Here is a 21,404-nt window from a genome sequence, read left to right on the forward strand (position 1 = left end):
CTATTCGGTGGTATTCGACTACGCTTAATATTTTACGTGCAAAACTATATAATTCGTTCCTTAACTTAATTTTAAGTAACACTTCGTCGTTTTTTTTGGTCTTAATTTAGTCCTTTATGTTATAAAATAACAATATCTTATAATTTTTATGAGATTTTTTCAATGAAATCCGAGTTTCTAGGTTTATATGATGGAGATTTGGGTTTGTTTATGAGTTTGATGAGTTTTTGAAGTATTGATAATATATTTTGATAAAAAAGGATAACTATGCTAATATTTTATAACATAAATGAGTAAGTCGAAAAAAGATAAAAGATGAAATTGCTACCTAAAATTAAGTGACGAATTGTGCAATTTTACCTATTTTATATTACTTTATATTTTCTAATAATTTAAACAACCCAACTATATTTTTTAAATTCTCTTAGCATCCATCGAAAATCTAAAATGACTTTTACTAATCTCTAAATATACTCAAAATTTATATGTTACATCAGAACAATCATGTTAAATATACTCAAAATTTATACATAAGCATTGTCCGAATTTTAGAATCTGAATTTACTTCGGATGTTTTCGGATTTTATAATCTGAAAATCCATGGGCATTTTTGAAAATTTTACAAGATGCGTAAGAATTGGATAGGGTAAAAAAAAAGTAATAGTCATTCAAAATATCATACCAAACTCTCCCAGCAAAATCACAATAGGTTGAAAGTTTTTCTCTAACCGACAACCTTGGAGACAAAGAGTTGACTCTGAATTGATGATGCTGCCACGAATCAAATTGGACATTGTAGGAGTATTTCCCATTTTGAATTAACCCCCAAGAAATGAGTGATACCTTTAAAAGAAGGGTCATGTTAACTTGTGTCTTTAGGGCACAAGATAAGGAACCTAAAAGTAGAAATATTTCCTCAAATTTTGTGCATTCTATTTATTACTCACTCCGTTTCAAAATACATGTCCAAGTCAATCATATCACATATGCCAATGCACAATTTTGACCGTTAATATCTTTAATTATCTAAAGTAAAAAATTATAAAAATTTAATATTTTGAAAATATTTGTCGAGACAAATCAAACAACATCTTACATGTTAATATTTGTATTTATACATTAGTTAAAAAGTATGGTCAAAGTAAGTCAAGTGAATAGTGCACATTGCAAAAATTGGACATGCATTTTGAAATGGAGGGAGTATAAATTCAAAAATTAAATTGAATGCACACATTCCAACAAAAAGTTACTATGTTGGGTTCCTTATCTTGTGTCTTAAAGGCACAAGTTAACATTTCCCTTAAAATAACAACTTTGTTCCAAATCAAATCATGAAGATGTAAAGATTCCTCTAACTGATCTTGAATGTGCATGTGATAGACACCTTCAATGGAATAAGTATTGTTATCATTTTCAGCAATTACATAAATTAATAAAAGTAGTTTACCTGATTCGAAGTTTCTAAAAATATGAAATTAGTGACATGACATCCACTTAGAATCCTATTCAATTGAAGGGTAACATTTTGGGATGGATACCGAACACTTTCACTAAGTTCAAAATTAAGACATCACAATTGTGTGAAAGTTTTTGGTAGATTGTCATTTCGCCTCTAGACCAATATTTTTAAAAAATAAATAAAGGAGCTAAAATTGTAAAATTAACAAGAAGACCAAAATTCTTTATAGAACAAATTAGCGGGATACAAATTGCGATTAAATCTATGTTGTTTTAAGGAAATGACTAAAGCTAAATTGCGAAAACATTGCATGATATCAAAATAAAAAGTTCTTACACTATGTTTTAAGTGACAAAATATAATTATGGATTAAAAAATGTATATTAGTATAATATTAGACATTTATCCCCTAAAAAAATTAGAAATTATTATTATTTAAATTGAATAAAGTAATATTGTAAATATTAAACACTAATGTTTAATTACCTACAAATCATATTGATCATAGGACACTAACAAGTTTAATTACTTTCAATCACTTCTATTTACTTAAATTAGTCTTGACAATGATAACTACATATGTGTCTGTGTTGTATCTATGTCAGTTTCGTAACCGGTGTTCGCGGGGACCAAATAGATACATAACTAATACATTATGGCGTAAAGAAATATGATGACAATTGATCCATAATTTACATTGCTATCAAAGTCCAGCCGTAACGGCTGTATATAATATATCAGTACTAAATACTAGAGACATTGGTTAGCCTATATCACAACAAAAAACTAATTCCTCTTGCCGTAGCACTAAAGTCTAAACACATATCAGCTGAAGCATTGCAAGTATTTCATCTCCATCTTCCATTCCCAGCTGCATCAAATATAATTTCAATTCAAGCAGTAAACTAACAGAATTTTGATATAAAATCAACTCGTGAAATAATGAACATATGTTGGTAAATAGTAAACACTAGAGACACAGACCTCATCTGGAGTCTGCTCGGACTCGACTAGACGCCCATTAAACAGAAATGCAACTCCGTCCAAATCAAAACAATATCGACAACAATACACATCCATAAGCTTTTTCAATCGAGTGCTTCTATTGATGCCGAATGAAGCTTCAAACCCAACCTACATTATCCAAATTAGCATATACCACTCATCAGGGTTTCTAATTGCTGACCACATCACATGAAGTGGCCGAAATATTACGGCTTTGGCAGGGTTCGCAACCACATCATGAACTAGTGTTACAAATCAATCATGCAAATAACACGAACCAACTTTAGACCAAAAAGGCTAAGAGTTGAAAAAATAGACTGACCTGGCCCTTGACTTTGAGGTTGATGCGCCTGCTCTGATCATAGAAGATAGCATCTATTTCATCTCCATCCACCATTTGCATCTGCAGCAAAATGTATTTTCAAGTCATAAACCAAGAATATAAACAAGACTATAATTAGTCTTGACGTAAACCAAATGTTCTCAATCACGGATTGCTGAAACAAGTGATTTGATCAAATTCTGCAACGCAAAAGTGCTATAGCTTTGCTATAGCCACTATTCGACAACATTTTGTACTAATGGTGTTATTGCATAACAATATTCACTTGTTTACATTTTACTACACTATAACACCTCTATAGCTGATATTCAACAGCACTAGTGGTAAACAATGAAAAGATGCCGGCTAACACGAACCTCGTTTGGAGACTGCTCTGCCCGCACGTGATGCTCATTAAACATAAAACCAATTGAATTGAAATCCACCGAGTGATGATTACAGTAAGCACTCATGAGCTTTTTCAGTTGAGTGCTTTTGTTAATTGAAAAGAAAATTTCATTACCATCCTACAACATCCAAAAACCACAAATCAGTATATATCTCTGTCCTATTTTGATTTCATTTTATCAAATCAAAGCTATAGAGACATAAAAGTACAATCAGGAAAATCAGTCCTTAGCTGATAGTATTAATTAGTCCACAGGTTTGTGAGTTCATCTAGAACTATTCAAAAAAACCAAAAACCAAACTACTTAAAAAAACCAAAAACCAAACTCAACTGTTAAATCAAACCGCACCCGAAAAAACCAAACTTTGAAGGATAATTTACGAACTGAACTGAACCATTCAGTTGTTTTGGGTGCAGTTCATTTTAACACTTGTATAGTTTTTTTATTTTGTTTTGTAAAGGTAGTTCCGTTTCGGTACAAAACCACATAACCCATACACCAAACCACTGTACAAGTTCGTTAGGGTGAACCATTAACAGTTTGATTAGGTTTTACCGAACTGGTGTAACGACTTAGTTTGGTCTAGTTTCCTTCCTGAACAGAACCATGAATACTCTTACTCTCAATATTAATAATCAACATGTCGAACACAAACCAACATAAGAGCAAAACTACAAAAATTAATAGCGTTACCGAACCTGGCACTTGACCTTCAGTTTCATGCGTGCAATTTGATCAAAGAAAACAACATCTATTTCATCTCCTTCCATCATTTGCAGCTACAAGAAAATATTTTCAAGTTATAAACCAAGAATTTAAACAACAATAAAAGGAATATAAATATTACTAGCAGTAATATGTTGTCAGTAAACTTTTCCCACAACTGTTATTTTATCTCTTTTTTTGTTACATTTTCTGTTTCCAAAATCACACATACAAAAGTAAAACAATGAAAAGATTTCAACAAACACAAACCTCATCAGGAGTCTGCTCAGCTGTGATGAGATGACCATTAAACAGAAAAGCAACTCCATTAATATCCAAACAATGTCGATAACCATAAACATCCATAAGCTTTTTCAATGGAGTGCTTCTACTGATGTTGAAGTAAACCTCAACCCCATCCTACATCAACCAAAATTACCAAACTATCATATACGTCTCATATTAACTTCAGGTTTAGTAACAAAGCCTAGTAGATTATAAGCTATAATAGTGTCGTAAACTAGAGAACGCAAAACAATAGCGGTTTGTTCAAATTACATTATGCAATAGCAGGGTAGCACCGCTATTTACAACATTGAGCTATAACCAATGAGGTAAAGTATTTAGCTTCAACTTGTGATAAACCATCAATGACACTTTCAGTGGCCTCTTGATATTTGATAACAAGGTAAAATCCTGGTTAGAAAATTCATTCGGTTCACTTTGAACAGTGATTTCTGTTTAAATAAATAATAGAATGATTATTGATCTAAGGCAAATCCAACTAATGTTACTCTGTAAATTCAGGGGTCAAACACAAATTCAATAAAATTCAGAGCTGCTGTTCAACGCTAAGCAATGTAGCAGAGCAAAACGCTAAAAACCTACGTAGCACTTACACTTTTGATTGAACTTAAAGGGAGTGTCTGAAACATGTGCGTACATTCAATTATGTTATTTTCTCAAGGTATTACCGGTGTCACAGTTTGTGTCGTGTCCGGTGTATGTGTAAGTGTTTCTGTAGCTAAAAATTGAAGGAAAGAACAAACTTTGTCCTTGATATTGAGGTCCAGGTTGAGCTTAATGTGTGCACTCTGATCATAAGAGATGGTATCCATTTCATTATCATTATTCCCATCTTCCATGTGCATCTGAAGCCAAATATATTAGGAAGTCATAAAAACCAATAACTATTTGAATCAATTGTAGCTAAACAATGAACAGAAGATGTCGATAAAAACACAAACCTTATCTGGACAATGGTCTCCCTGGAGACCATTGCCATCAAACCAAAAAGTAATAGAGTTATGATCTTCCACAGAGTGCTCATCACAATAATCCTTCACTAGCTTTTTCAGTTGAGTGCTTCTGTCTATGTAAACCAAAGTTACATTCCCATCCTACACCATCCAATAACCATACATTAGAAACATACTATCTCTTCACAATAATTTAGTTGTTAAGAGTAATTCTAATATGGATCATCTTCATAAATGATCCATCATAGACTAGTACTTAAAAATGTTTAAAACTCCAATGACGATAGATATCGTCTCTTGGTAGTAGATATTAATGGTCCTCCTCATTTTTACAATTGAAATAGTCAGTTAAATGATACTGGTTTGATTAAAAACGCAGAAAACAAATATGTAACTCGTATTGAACTAACATCAATTAAGTTTTTTTTTTTCTGAATAGTATCGTCAACCGTCGTTGAATTTTTTATGATTTCAAGTACTGGTCAACGATTGACCACTTATGAAGATGATCCACCGCAGAACTTGTAAGTTGCAAAGTGATGACGTCTCGGTCTAAGGCAGAATTGAGAAAAGACCTTAGGACTCAGAGAACACTTACAAAATATCTATATTTACTTCCCTTGGTATGTTTGGATGACGAAAGAAAGTGTAAGGAAAGAAAGTAGTAGGAAAGAAGGTTAAAGGAATGAAAGTGAATAGAAAATAAGTGGAAAGTGAGATGATTATTTAGTTGTTTGGTATAAGAGAAAGTGAGAAAGTGAGTGAAAAGAAAGATAGATATGTATGGATTAAATGACATATATACCCAGATATTATAGATATACAATATCTATTTATATAACCCACGATATATTGAATAATTAGCAATGTATGCACACAAAATAAATTTCAAAGAGTGAATAGCCAAATACCCCCCCGAAATTGCAAGGGGCGTCAATTACCCCCCTGTAGTTAACGAAATATCAATTACCCCCCCGAAATTGATAAACGTTAGTCAATTACCCCCCTCCGTTAATTTCCTCCATCCAACATGCTGATGTGGCAGTTAACTGCCCACGTGGCACTGCCACATGGTCAGAAAAGGCATGCCACGTCAGAGGGGGGTAATTGACTATAGGGGGGTAATTGACTATATTTTTTTTTTTTTTGAAAAAAATCTGATTTTCTTTTTCTTTCTTTCTGGTTTCTTCATAATTTTCTACCATTATTTTCTTCATCTCTTCTCTCATTGACCACCTTAGGATACAATGATAATGATTGTGTGGCAGGTTTTGAAATTGAAAACAATGATTTGATTTTGTTCAACAAATCAAAGATTTCAGGTAACAATCTAACAGAACCCAACTCAACAACACCAAAATCAGTAGGTACTAAAACAACAGTTTGAATTCCAGCAGATTTAGCCAGGAAAGAACGAAAGCAGTAATCAGAAACATATTTGAACCACAAATGTTTACCAGAAGCAAAACACTTACCGGGTCCACCATACCCTTTTGGGAAAAAGAAGTACATAGAAGCTAAAAAGAACATCTCTGTGTCGGTTACACGGTCAAGGCCAAAAGCGTTAAATGGTGTTGTGTTGTTGAATGGTTTGATTTGGAGTTCAAGAGCAATAAGTAGAAATATAAGCAGAAGCTGGAGAATTGAAACTGTTTCGAATTAAGCAGTTTGCTGCTACAAGAGATTAAGTTGTTCCTGCATGGCATTGTGATGATTATATTAAGAATGGTAAGATTAAGTTGTTGTATGACTAGTTTTACAAGTGACTAAGCACGTTTGGATAGATGGATGGGCTGAAGCTTGGGTTGAAGTTGAGTGGGTTGAAGTGCTTAAACTGTAAATAAGTTGTTTTAGGAAGTTTAACTTTAAGCTTAATTCTGTTGATGATTGCTGGGTGTTAGAGGCAACAATTTAAGGAATCACGAGTAGTGACAAGTTGTTAAAGTGTGGTAATAAGCTGATTTGGCATGGGAGTTGAGTCATAAGAACAACTCCAACCATGCTTTTCTCTTCTTCATTCCATATCATGCGCCTTATTGATCCCATCTCAAAAACAAAACTAACCAAGAATCAAAAATCAAATTTTGAACATACCCTTTTGCTGCAATCACAAAATAATGGTAGAAAATTATGAAGAAACCAGAAAGAAAAAAAAAAGAAAATCAGATTTTTTTCAAAAAAAAAAAATATAGTCAATTACCCCCCTATAGTCAATTACCCCCCCTCTGACGTGGCATGCCTTTTCTGACCATGTGGCAGTGCCACGTGGGCAGTTAACTGCCACATCAGCATGTTGGATGGAGGAAATTAACGGAGGGGGGTAATTGACTAACGTTCATCAATTTCGGGGGGGTAATTGATATTTCGTTAACTACAGGGGGGTAATTGACGCCCCTTGCAATTTCGGGGGGGTATTTGGCTATTCACTCAAATTTCAAACCTATATATAATAAAAAAAAGGCTAAAGTGTACTTTTGGCCCCCTAACTTTTAAAAGCTTGCGATTTTGGCCCCCCAAGAAAAAAAATATCAATTTTGGCCATCTATGTTTTCCCCCTTTTGCACTATTCGTCCAAATGGCCAATTTTGACCGGTCAACGCCTGCGTGGCATGCCACGCGTGTAATTACTTAATTAAAAATAAATAAAAAATCCAGATAATCATCTTCTAAATTAAAAATAAAAATAAAAAACAGAAAATTAATTTTCAAAAATTTAAAAATTTTAAAAAATAAAAATTATTTTTCAAAATTTTAAAAAAAAATCAGAAAAACAGAATTTTTTTTTAAAATTAAAAAAATCAGAGAAAACAATTTAAAATAGAAAAAAAATCTGATTGTTTTCAAAATTAAGAAGATATTTAAAAATCTAGAAAATAATTTTCAAAATAAAATAAATTTCAGATTTTTTATGATCATTTAGAAAATTTAAAATTCAGAAAAGCTCAAATATAATTTTTTTTAAAATTTTTAAATTTAGAAAAAATTCAGATTTTTTTTTTGTGAAAATTTTTTCTTGAATTTTTATAAAATCTGGAATTATTAGTCCAGAATTCAGATTTTACGTAATTATGAAGATATTTTAATTTTTTGAAGGAAGATATTTTAATTTTTTAAAATTTGAATATAATTTTTTTTAATTCAAATCAAAATCTAAATTTCAGTTTTTTAAAAAAATTAATTAATTTAGAAAAGAATTCAGATTTTTTTTTCAAAAATTTTAAAAAAAAGTTATATCCAGATTTTTAAAAGTTAAAATATTTTCCAGAATTTTTATTTTTTGTAGAAAAAATCTGATATTTTTTTTATTTTGAAAATTTGACACCATAATTTAAAATATATTCTTAATTTGGAAAAAATAATCAGAACTTTTTTCTATTTTTAAAATTTCGAAAAAAAACTAATTGTTTTTTCTGATTTTTTTTACCTTTTTAAAAAATCTAATTTTTTTTTTACTTTTTAAATTTTAATTTTTTTCTGATTTTTTGGATTTTTTTAATTTTTGAAAATTAATTTTCTGATTTTTAATTTAAAAGATGATTATCTGGCTTTTTTTATTTATTTTTAATTAAGTAATTACACGCGTGGCATGCCACGCAGGCGTTGACCGGTCAAAATTGGCCATTTGGACGAATAGTGCAAAAGGGGGAAAACATAGATGGCCAAAATTGATATTTTTTTTCTTGGGGGGCCAAAATCGCAAGCTTTTAAAAGTTAGGGGGCCAAAAGTACACTTTAGCCTAAAAAAAATTGAAGAGGCACGCATGGTACTGCTGAATGAGAAGCAAATTAATTGAAGGAAATATAATTAAGCATATGACGTGACATTGTAAATTGACACAATGTGCTTCAAAGTTCAAAGTAAGGGCAATTCTGTAATTTTGAAATTTTTGAAGCCTAATCCAGCTTTCTTCGCAATCTGGCAGGGAAAGTATTTGACAGTGGAGCCCACCCAAATCAAACTTTTTTTCCTCTTTGTCAAAGCAATCAAACGATGGAAAGAATGTTTTTCCATTCTTTATGCTTTCTTTCCTTCATCAATCAATGGTACCAAACACAGGTACCTAAAATCTATATTTTTATCACTAGATCAATCAAAGTAACAAACCCTCCCAAAGATAGATACTAATAAAGAACTTTGAAGCTTCCTACCTGATATTGGATAAAAGTAAATACAAATTCAATAAAATAAAATAAAATAAAAACCAACCTACTTTGGACAAAGAAACAAAGATGAGCGGACCCTACATCAGGTAAGACAACAAAGGATTTTATCCCATGAAGGAAAACCAAACCAAGGTATGATTGTTGGGAAGATTTTGAAAGATTTTGGATGATTTTAAAGAGTAAAATTTACATTTTATTTTAAAAATTAAAAATTAAAAGAATAACAGTACAGATGATTTTTCAACAGTTCGACCATATACATAACTCATTTGTATAAACATTTCATAATTTAATTTTAAAAAAAAAAAATAAAGCATAAACCTTCATCAAAGCCAAAACCAGTAACCAAAGGAAAGAAGTAATGAACCTGGGCATTAAGCTTGAGTCTGATACATGTACCCTCTTTGATTGGCTTCATGTCTTCTTAGGTTTTTCCAATATTGTGTGAAACTGTGAAGAAGGAAACAGTCAATCTTCTTATATATAGTAATAAAAGCTTATAAGGTTATATATGTCTTTTTTGTTTTGAACCTGAAACTTTCCTTTTCAAGTGTGCCTCCGGATACGTTCATTTGTATGCTTCACTTTTATCAAACCGCCTAAATATAGTAATAAAAAGCTTATAAGGTTATATATGTCTTTTTTGTTTTGAACCTGAAACTTTCCTTTTCAAGTGTGCCTCGGGATACGTTCATTTGTATGCTTGACTTTTATCAAACCGCCTAAACTTTGTTTGGTTGTGGGGTGACGAGAATTGAGTTTGATAGAATTGATTTTGGTTAAAAGTGAGTTGACTGTAAATAAATTTATATTTGGATACATTGATGTGAAAGTAATTCCAATAAAATTGTTTTGTTTAGATAGTTGGGATGAAAATTGCTTTTGCATGTGTAATTACCAAAATAGGTTTTAGTTGTATTTAGAATTATATATTTTATTTATAGTATTGCATTATTGAATTTGATAAAACTGTATAAAAATTAGTAAAAAAAAAGTATTCAATAAAAGGTGCATGTTATATTATAAATATAAAGAATTAAAAATTAATATAAAGTATGTAAAAATTATAAATACGAACTAGAACTATATATAATATATAAAAGCATGTTTATTTTTCCTTAAAAAACATTTTTTTAATTATTTTTAGGGTAAACAGTGCTTTTAGCCCCTGTAATATAGGGCACTTTTGGGTTTAGCCCCTGTAAAGAAAATTTTTTAGATTCCACCCTCATAAAAATTTTTTGTTTTGGTTTTGGCACCTGACCCCTGTGACTCAGCAGAATCTATGATGTGGCACTGACGTGGCATTTTTTTTATTTTTCAATGCCACGTGGCATTTCTGATTTTTTTAATAAAAAAATTTTAAAAATATTTTTTTTTAAAAAAAAATTTTTTAAAAAAAATATTTTTTTTAACGAAAAAAATTCTGAAATCTGAATTTTAAATTGGAAAAAACTAATAAAAATGAAAACAAAAATCTGGAAAATTTTAAAAATAAAAAATACTAATATTTTTTTTTTAAGAAAATTTTTTTTTTTAAAAAAATAAAAAAACGAAAAAAAATTCTGAAATCTGAAATTTTTTTAAAAAATTGGAAAAACTAATAAAAATGAAAACAAAAATCGGAAAGTACTTGTCATTCAACCTAAGCTCGGAATACACAAAAATTCCCGAAAAAAATACTAATGAAAATTTCGAAATTTCGAAAAATACACAAAAAACCTAAGCTCGGTTTATAAATACACATATTTTTTCTCTTATTCTCGGTTTATAAATACACAAAAATTCCCAAAAATTTTTTTGGAAATAAATACACTGAAAAAACCTAAGCTCGACATATATCTAATGAAAATTTTGAAATTTCAGGAAATACTAATGAAGATTTCAAAAATTTCATTTTTTTAAAAATGATTAATCTTCAAGAAAATTTTGAAATTTTTTTAAATATTTTCCAGAATTTTTTCACAATTTTTATTTTTCATTAAAATTTTAATTAGAATTTTTCCAAAATTTTAATTAAAATTTCGAAAATTTTAATTAAGATTTTTCATTAAAATTTCGAAAATTTCATTTTTCCAGAATTTTAATTTTTTTCAGAAAATTTCGAAATTTTATTTTTTCAGAATTTTTCATTATTTTTCATTTTATTAGATTATTTTATTTTTTTAATCATTTTTTATTTTTATTAATTTTTCCAGAATTTTTAAACTTTTTTCCTTATTTTTTAAATTTTTTTCATTTTTATTAATTTTTCAATTTTCCAGAATTTTTTAATATTTTTTTTCAATTTTTTTATTAATTTTTCATTTTTTCCAGAATTTTTTTATTAATTTTAAGATTTTTTTTTCAATTTTTTAATTATTTTTAATTTTTCCAGAATTTTTTAATTTTTTTTAAAAAAATAAAAAATGCCAGGTGTACCCAAAAAAAATATAAAAAAAAATTAATTATACAGTCAGCGTGACACGTCATCAAAAAAGGTGACGCAACATGCCACGTCAAAGATTCTGCTGACTCAAGGGGGTCAGTGGCCAAAACCAAAACAAAAAAATTTTATGAGGGTGGAATCTAAAAAAAAAAAAAATTTACAGGAGCTAAATCCAAAAGTGGCCTATATTACAGGGGCTAAAAGCACTGTTTACCCTTATTTTTATTATTGATAGTTACAGCAAAAGGCAAAGCCTTGTACAATGTTCAATCAATGTGCCAATGACTATAATTTACGTTTTCTTTTTGACGGACGATGTTTTCAGCAAAATAATCATATAAATATAATATAAGGGGTTATTGGGGAACATTCTTTTGTAACATTGAATTTGTAAAATCGATTTCATCAATTGAAAAAGCTATTATTTCTTCCTTGCTTCCGGTGAACGTGAGTCTGGATCATAAGAATCAATTTTATTGTTGAAACCCAAACAACATCACCAAATCACGTTTGAGCTTGTTAACGTGAGTTTGTCCCTCTCCACCGCTCAACCAAACATTGACGTTGTGTGAAACTGCAACACTGCATTTGCATGCAAAAAACTTGGAACTAAGTAATGTTTGTGCTAGGACCCATGTTTTATGGAATCTTTCAATCCAAGGGCTTATGAATGTGGTGTATGGTGCAACATCTATATTAGTTGTGCATATGTAACAAGTGATACTTAATAGTTACTCTATTTGAAATAAAGTACTACATCCGTTCTTTTTTAATTGTTACATTTTAACATTTTACATAAACTAAGACAATCAATAATTGTGACTACTTTTGATGCAATAAATTATACTTTTACTATAATGACCTTATTCATTTAAAATCTCATTTCATATATTTCTCTCTTCGCAATAAATAAATAAGGATAATATTGGTAAAACAACATTTAATGTTGCATTGAACTTTGAAACTGACAGTTAAATAGGAACAAAAAATTTCTCCAAAGAGACACTTAAAAAGGAACGGAGGGAGTAAAAATTATTGTTGAATGCAATGATGTTTAAATATTGGTGAGACCTATTTAGTTAATTTTTATAAGTACTTCATTGGAGAATTAAATTCTTATTAGACATTGATATTTAAAAATTATAAATGAGTGCATTTGAGATTCACATAAAACTTATTGTAAGAATTTTTCATCAGAGATGCTCTTGGTCATGGAGCAAAGTGAAAAATTCATCAGAGATGCTCTTCATATATATATGCATAGTTTCTTAACGATTGAAATAATGACCACGCACATTATCGATCTTAAACTTTACTTAAAAAAGTATGACTCGTCTAACTCAATCGTATTTGACTTAAACAAAGGAATTCTTTTTCGCCGGAAAATTTATTGTTTTACTAAAATCATTAAATTGTACATCTATTGTGTCATAAATGCCTATCGTTAAGAAGATGTTACATTAACGGTTGCTTTACAAGGAGAGCCCGAAAATTATCCATATTAAGCGGCAGCCACATGAATGGAAACAACACATTTTACCAAAAACTTTAGCAATGTAAGAACCTAGAGACTTATAAAAAGTTCAACCTCCATTTTTTTAAATACGGTAAGACTTATAAATCATACTATTTGATACACAAAATTAACCAATTAGGATTTTGTCAAATTAGAGGATCGATTTAGACTTTCACAATATGACGAATCAAAATTTGAATATCAGTTAAGAGATGTACATATTTAGTGAGTGACATTCTTCAAACATAATTAACTTCATTGAAGGAAACCCGTTGATACAAAAATAAAACAAGGTCTTACATTATAGCCATCATATTTTTTAATGAACATGATTTTTTTTTCTTTCGGATTTATGTTCACAAAATTGTCATAACTCAATTGTACTAAAAATATTATCTGATTTGCTCAAAAAAATAAATAATATTATCTGATGTTGTGATGATGATGAATATTCGATGGGTGTTAAAGCTTCCTAAGCTTTTTCACATTCCATGAATGGTTCATTACTTATGTGATTAAATGACTTGCACTCATTAGTATTGATTTGAACTTCCTACGTTGAAGTCATGGACGGATCTATGGTAAGGCATGGTACGGCTATAGTCATACCAGTTTAGTTCATAATTTTTAAAAAAATACATAACTTTTACAATTGAAGAAGCTTAATGCTAGTTTTGTTGAAAATAATATTGAACTTTTAGAATGTGTGGCATACTTGAATCCATCATCATCATTTGCAACTTTTGATATTGACAAATTATTGAGGAGGGTTCATTTTTATTTTTAGTATAATTTACTTAGCCAAATTTTTTAGCCTCAGTGACAATTTTATTCACGGGTCGTTCTTTGTTAAATTGACTCTTTATATTAGGGTGTTGATATTCTTGTAAGTTTCAATAGTTGTGAATTACAAATGAGTCATGTAGCCTTGTAAATATAGCATCTTTTGATGCAACGCTATCTTGTTCTCTCTTCTCTCTTTATTCATTATCTATATTCATCGATAGTTTACAAAATATCTTGTTATAGTTTTGGTTAAGTTCATAACATATAACACTATATATATATACATATACATATACCGTTTCCAAAAAAGGATCCCCATAGTGTGTAATGAATGCTAGCCTTATCAATTATAGTTTCTTTCTTTTCATAAAACTTTTGAGGACATGCAAGAGCCAAACATGCATCCAATACACATTCAGAGCTAAGATATACTATTCAGGGCCGGCCCTAGGCACAGGCCAGGAGTGTGACGGCCTAGGGGCCATGCGGTAGGGAGCCCTAAAAAAATTTATTGGTGGGGGTGTATATATTAAGAATTGATTTCTTGGGGGTTTATATAGTAAAATATACAAACAGGCCCGAAACAATGACATGAAAAGCTGGGCTGCAGTCTGTTATTGTTTTGGCCTTTTGATACAATTTGCTATATACACCCCATGTAAAACAAAGCTTTCTATATACACCCCCCTAAAAAAATTGGACCCTTTTTACCTAATAATGTGCCGAGAAATTTTTTATATTTTTTGGGGCCCTTTGTTCCTAATAGTGTGTCTTACTAATATTAAAAATATTTGTGATATTTATTACCCAGAAAATTGGGAGAATCTTCATAACAAAACAAATTATATTTTAGTTGAAAATGGGCCTACTAGAGAAATTAATCTTAATCTTGCCTTTAAAGTATCAAAAATAAATTAATTATATCAATATAGTAATATAAACTTGGTACTTGTAGCATATAAAAAGAGGAATGATTTACTTGTAGCATACAAATGAGTTATTGTACCTTAGATTACTCTAAAAAGTCTTAACACTGATTTTTTTATCAAGTATTATTGTTGTTATGGGTTTAACATTAGAGAATTTTGTATCCAAATGTCTAAAATTTAATTAATTACGTGTTGATATACTTTAATTTTTTTTTGTTTTACTATCATTAGATGTCAAAAATTCAGTGTCTATTATTTAGGTGCTAAAATTTCAGTCTACTTCGCATGAGCTATTATTCTCTAATCCTATGGTACTTTGTTTAGTTTAGGTTTCTATGAAGTATTTGATTTATTTGAAGATGTTGCCTAAAAAAACTCTTATCTTGTAGTGAAAAGCGAAGAAAAAAAAAGAAATGAAGCGTTAGTAAAATCATAACAAGAAACTAAAAAAGTTTATGATGTATTATGTAGGGGCCCATTTTTTCAAACTATACCTAAAGCCCCTAAAACTCTAGGAACGGCCCTGATACTATTATGCGTCACACCCTCGTGAGCCAACTAAAAACATGATAACACAGAAATATGATAAACCATTCATAATTTATACAATGAACTAAGATAAGGAAGTGCAAAGTCCAGCTGCAGCAACGATCGCACAACACTACTACTAGAAAATAGAAGGCACATATTATGCATTAATTAGCCTATCTTAAAATGATCAAATTAATTCCATCTACAATGAAGCATGGCAAGCATAATTTCATGATAAACACTAAACACGTCCCATTCTCAGATGAAGCATTGCAAGCATTTCATCGCCATCCTCGATTCCCAGCTGCAGCAAATATAATATGCAGTAAAGCAAGCATTAACTAATATTGAAATGAAATAATACTTTTGAGATGTTAGCAAACACAAACCTCAAAAGGAGTCTGCTCAGGTTGAGTGAGAACGCCATTAAACAAAAAACCAACTCCACTATCATCAAAACAATATTGATAACAATATCGATCCATAATCTTTTTCAATGGAGAGCTTTTTTGGATGCTGTAGGAGGCTTTAAACCCATCTTAAATATCCAAAATACCCAAATTAGTATAATACGTCGGTCTATGTTAAAGTTTCCAAAATTATCATAGTAACTAACAAAAACATTGAGTGACATGGATAGACCAAAGACTACATTATAGGTCGCAAACCACATTCACATTATTTGATGAAAATTAGTTATTGATAATGTCCGGAGATACTTCACACTTATAGAACAATAATAATCAATAAAAAAAATCATGGCCACCTCAGAATAAAAATAAAGAAAATAAACAGTCAATTTAATCCATAAACTATCCCTCCTCTCTATTTGATGCATAAACCATTATAATCAACTAAAAGGTTTTTAAATTATATTTTCATCCATCAATTTGGTCTATATTAAAGGACTAAATTGACGGTTAGAACTGTATAAAATCAATTTAAGAACCTTTTAATTTATTTTAATAATTTAGAGATCAAATTGTTAAGGGAACCAACCAAATTGAATGTTTATTCAACAAAAAAAAAAAATCAACGTTGGACCGACCCAAAACCCTAAAAAATGGACGAACCTGGCCTTTAACTTTGATGTTGATGCGTTCAGTCCACTGCTGATACAGGACAGCATATATTTCATCCTCATCTTCCAAGTCCAGCTGCATCAAAATATATATATTTTTTCAAGCCAAAACTCAACAATATTGTAGAGTGTAAAAATAAAAGTAAAATATATTATTATTCTTTATAAAATACCAGTTTTGATTAACACTCATTGCAAACATATTTAACCCTAACAATAATAGAAAGGAACATGTTAGGGAAAGACAAACCTCGTATGGTGTCTGGTGTGGCAATATGCGATGGCCATTAGAGAGAAAAGCCATTGAGTTGAAATCAAGAGAGTTTCTATCACAGTAAGCATTCATGAGAATTTTCATTTGAGAACTTCTTTTAATCCTAAAATTAAATTTAATCCCGTCCTACAATGCAATAACGTTCAAAAACCAAATCAAAAGATTAGCAAATATCTCTACTCTTGTAGAGTACTCATAACAACATTTATTAATTTATTAAGAGACCATAGAGAGATGGAATGAACGAACCGTGTTTCAGACGATGAGTATGACGTGATTAGTTGGTTCCATGATTAGTTGACGGTGTCTTCAATTCTCCGATGAATTCACAAAACACTAACCCTGTGAAATTGTAAGTTGTAGTGGGACTTGGGACTTGGAAGTGAGAAACTTAGACCATCCCCAATGGTGGTGTCTTTACCAATTAAGACACCGTACCTAATAGGTACCCCCATTGGGGAATTTTTTTTTTGGGGTCTCTTAAGACCCGGGGTCTTATTTAAGACCCCCAATTTTAAACGGGACCCGCAAGCTTTTAATATTAAAAAATTGAAATGTAGTGATATAAAGTTATTGATAGTTGATTAGTGGGTCCCATTTAAGAACTTTGTGTGAGATCTGAGTTGGAGGGATTAAGTGCTTATTAGGTACTACTATTAAACAATGATAAAAGAGTGATGTGTACGTGTGGGACCCATTTAAGTACCCAAAAATGGGTGTCTCCATTGTGGATGCTCTTATAGCTTGATGTAACAGTTTATAAGTTTGTTTAATTGATACAAGTACGTACTCTCTCCGTCCCATTTTATCGTAGCCAGTTTGGTTTTTCACACAATTAAGAAAAATATATAAATAAAGGGGAAAGTGAAATATATTGTATTAGGAATGATGAAAATAGTATTAATTAGAGTTATATTGTATTGAGAATGATGAAAGTTGTATTGAAAATTGAAATGACTCAGTTATTTTGGAACACTTTTTTTTAAAAAATGGGTCAGATATTCCAGAATGGAGTGAGTATTATTAATACACTACCTTAGGTATGGGGCCCGTATAGAATAGATGTATGAAAAGCAACAGCCAACATTTGTCACAGGCTATTTTCAACCTAAGATATGACATTTGACATTACTTATCAAAGAAACTATTCAAAATTAATGTATCCACTCGGTTTTCAAAGAAGTGGAATGATTATTAAAGAGTAATTAGCCAAAGACCCCCCCGAAATTGCAAGGTGAATCAAATACCCTCCTGTAGTTAACGAAACATCAATTACCCCCCCGAAATTGTCTAGCGTCTGTCAATTACCCCCCTCCGTTAATTTCCTCCGTCCAACATGCTGATGTGGCCGTTAACTGCCACGTGGCACTGCCACATGGTCAGAAAAGTCATGCCACGTCATAGGGGGGGTAATTGACTATATTTGATTTTTTTTTTTGAAAAAAATCTGATTTTTTTTTTAAATTGAAACTGCATTTTCGGGGGGGTTTTTGGCTACAGGGGGTATTTGATTGTGTGGCAGGTTTTGAAATTGAAAACAATGATTTGATTTTGTTCAACAAATCAAAGATTTCAGGTAACAATCTAACATAACCCACCCTAAGGAAGGATCTAAACTACTAGGAACTCACAAAGATTATTCTGAAATCTCTTAAAGCTTCAACTCCTTCTCCTTTCTCCCACAATTGCTTCTAAACACCAATTTAAGTCATCATCAACATCACACTAAACATGCATTCACTTCTGAGCTTAATTTGAACACAATTACAGAAATGGTGAAGTTGATGGTGTGTTTTGATTTGGACAGAAGAGGGGGAATTGAAGCTTGCTTTAGGGCTTAATAATGATGAAAATGATAATGGAAGCTTTGCATGTTGATTTTTATTGAAGTACATGATAGTATTGTTGTGTATGTTGGTAGTTTTGATTAAAATTCTTGGTTCACAATAGTTATATGAAATATGTATTGTTGTTCTAAGTATTTTCTTATGTGTATTGGAAACAAATGTAAGAGGCAATTATGCTAAGCTGTTTGTGCTGCTATTGTTCTAAGTTGTTTGTGTTGTTATTGTTCCAACAAGTTCGTGTCAAAAACCCCCCTGTAGTTTATCAATAATGGTCAAAAACCCCCCTGTATTTGAATTATTTGGGCTTATGTTTTGACAGAACCTGTTATGCTAGTTCTGTTTGTGGCTGGTGGCGTGTTTCTGCTATGGGCCTGCAGTGTCTGGGTGCCTGCAGTGTCTAGGTGCATGAGTGTCTAAGTTCATAATCTATGACTAAGGTATGCTACTATATGACAGAATTATCTCTGTGAAATCATCATTTAAGTATGCTACCTATAATGACAGTATAAGCATAGAACAGTATAAGCATAGAACATCTATATGACAGAACTATATGACAGAATTATCTCTGTATAAGCACATTATATAGTAGTGATAATAATGACAGTGGCATATATTAGTCATATAAATTAGCATATAGAAAGAATAAGATTCATAGTAGTGATCAATTATCATAAATTTGCAAGGAAAAATCATATTTTTGTTCAAAAGGAAAAAAAAATCATATTTTTGTTCAAAAAAAAATTTCAAAAAAAAAATTAGAAAATATAGTCAATTACCCCCCTCTGACGTGGCATGCCTTTTCTGACCATGTGGCAGTGCCACGTGGGCAGTTAACTGCCACATCAGCATGTTGGATGGAGGAAATTAACGGAGGGGGGTAATTGACTAACGTTTATCAATTTCTGGGGGGGGGGGGTAATTGATATTTCGTTAACTACAGGGGGGTAATTGACGCGCCTTGCAATTTCGGGGGGGTATTTGGCTATTCACTCGATTATTAAATGTGTATCATTAAAAAAAGGGGTTAATAGTCACTTTGGCCATTGAAATTGTAATGAGTAGTCAACATAGTCCTTCAATGTATCAAAACTTCAAAGTAATCCCTGATTGTGCATTTTGTTAGTCAAAATAGTCTTTAATGTTAAAATATTTCATTAATATTGTCAGATTAGTCCTCTGATATACCTACTTATTGTCATATTAGTCCTTATAAGTACATGTTTATTGTCATTTTAGTCCATATATGAAAAGAGTTATTGTGAACATTGAGAGGTTATTTTAGTGTCAAGGACTATTTTGACTAACATAATGCGCAATCAGGGACTATTTTGAAATTTTGATACAATGAAAGACTAAAATGATTAAGGGGAATTAGTCACTTTAGTCCCTGAATGAGGAACGATTCGTCAATTTAGTCCCTGAATGCAGATAAATTGCAAAATAGTCCCTGAATGTAGACTTTGTTAGTCAATTTAGTCCCTGAATGCAGACTCCGTTAGTCAATTTAGTCCCTGAATGTAGACTTCGTTAGTCACTTTAGTCCCTGAAATTGACCATGCAGGGACTGTTTTGCATATTATCTGCATTCATGGACTAAATTGACGAATCGTTCCCCATTCAGGGACTAAAGTGACTAATTCCCCAATGATTAATCATTACATGTTCAGGGACTAAAGTGACTATTACCCCTTAAAAAAAGTCTTTAATACTCTGCACCCACATTTATCAAGGAATTATCAAAATTGATGTATTTAACCCACATTTATCAAGGAATTATCAAAATTGATGTATTTACACGTTATCAAAGAAATGAAATGATTACCAGGCATATCATCAAAAAAGTCTTGAGTATATTCTTTATTCAAAGACTTGAATAAAGAATTTTAGTATGGATAATAATTATTTTGATCTTTAAGGGTGCGTTTGATGGTCAGGATAGAGAGTCAGGATGGAAAAGATATGTCATATCCTGTTTCAATCCTTCGTTTGATGCACCAATAGGATATGATAAATTATTCCTTTAATTTATCCTATCCTATCACTCCTTTGTATTTTCTATCCTGAGTTTGAGCTGGGTTAAAATCAACCTATCAGGTTTGATAAGAGAAATCATATATTTACCCTCACCCTAATCCTCTCTACCTGATTCATCCACAACATCCACTCATCGTCTTCTTCCTATTGCTCATGCATCATTTTCGATTTCAATTCATCCATCATTATTATTGATATCAATTTATTTTTGTATGGATTCATATCATTTTTCTTTCAATTCCTCTTCGTCCTAACAACATAATTGATGTACAAACACCATCAAAATCTGGCAGATGGTGTTCTTCGAAGTTGAAACAAAATGGATAAATTGTTCATAAAATCTGGCAGATGGTGTTCTTCGTCCTTTAATTTTCCTGTTTCAATTGTACAAAACGGATCATTGATGTACAAACACCACATATTCTTTTACTATGTTCATATCATTTTTCTATAGATCCAGTTTTTTCTTTTCCGATTTCAGTTCCTCTTCGTCATTTTCTTTTTATGCATTCCTCCTTTTTTTTTGTGATTTCAATTTTTTTCCAATTCGTTTTACAAATTTCTAGTTTTTTTTTTGTTTTATTATAGATTCATCTCTTTATTTTTCTATCGATTTCAATTTTTCCTTTTTGTTTGATGTTTTTGTAATAC

At 30.8% G+C, this 21,404-nt stretch overlaps 1 protein-coding gene and 1 pseudogene across 2 annotated transcripts; both read right to left on the reverse strand.

The window, feature by feature from the left end:
* Positions 1-2,093: 2,093 nt before the first annotated feature.
* LOC146896561 (uncharacterized) lies at positions 2,094-9,874 on the reverse strand. 2 transcript variants are annotated; one of them, XM_085734387.1, is made up of 10 exons: positions 9,856-9,874; positions 9,692-9,774; positions 5,149-5,301; positions 4,876-5,052; positions 4,172-4,321; positions 3,895-3,975; positions 3,164-3,313; positions 2,787-2,867; positions 2,444-2,593; positions 2,094-2,330 (listed from the first exon to the last, which is right to left on the reverse strand). In XM_085734387.1, the coding sequence occupies exons 2-10, from the start codon at positions 9,740-9,742 to the stop codon at positions 2,274-2,276; spliced, it is 1,050 nt and encodes a 349-aa protein (XP_085590513.1). In that variant the 5' UTR covers positions 9,743-9,774; positions 9,856-9,874; the 3' UTR covers positions 2,094-2,273. The 2 variants fall into 2 exon arrangements, with proteins under 2 accessions (XP_085590513.1, XP_085590514.1); XM_085734388.1 differs by lacking the exon at positions 9,856-9,874 and having other exon boundaries at positions 4,951-5,052; positions 9,692-9,842.
* A 5,692-nt stretch (positions 9,875-15,566) lies between these two features.
* LOC146896562 (uncharacterized) lies at positions 15,567-17,160 on the reverse strand (annotated as a pseudogene).
* Between the last annotated feature and the right edge of the window lie 4,244 nt (positions 17,161-21,404).

Source organism: Medicago sativa, chromosome 8 (assembly GCF_051527215.1).
Source record: "Medicago sativa cultivar Bolivia chromosome 8, Bolivia_mono, whole genome shotgun sequence".
NCBI lineage: Eukaryota > Viridiplantae > Streptophyta > Magnoliopsida > Fabales > Fabaceae > Medicago > Medicago sativa.

Coding starts and splice junctions, on each gene's coding strand:
- LOC146896561 (XM_085734387.1), bottom strand. CDS start 9,742: ATGAAGCCAATCAAAGAGGGTACATGTATCAGACTCAAGCTTAATGCC. Junction 4,322..4,875: donor CGACACAAACTGTGACACCG/GTAATACCTTGA, acceptor TGGTTGATGTAG/GATGGGGTTGAGGTTTACTT. Junction 2,868..3,163: donor CAGAGCAGTCTCCAAACGAG/GTTCGTGTTAGC, acceptor ATTTTGCTGCAG/ATGCAAATGGTGGATGGAGA.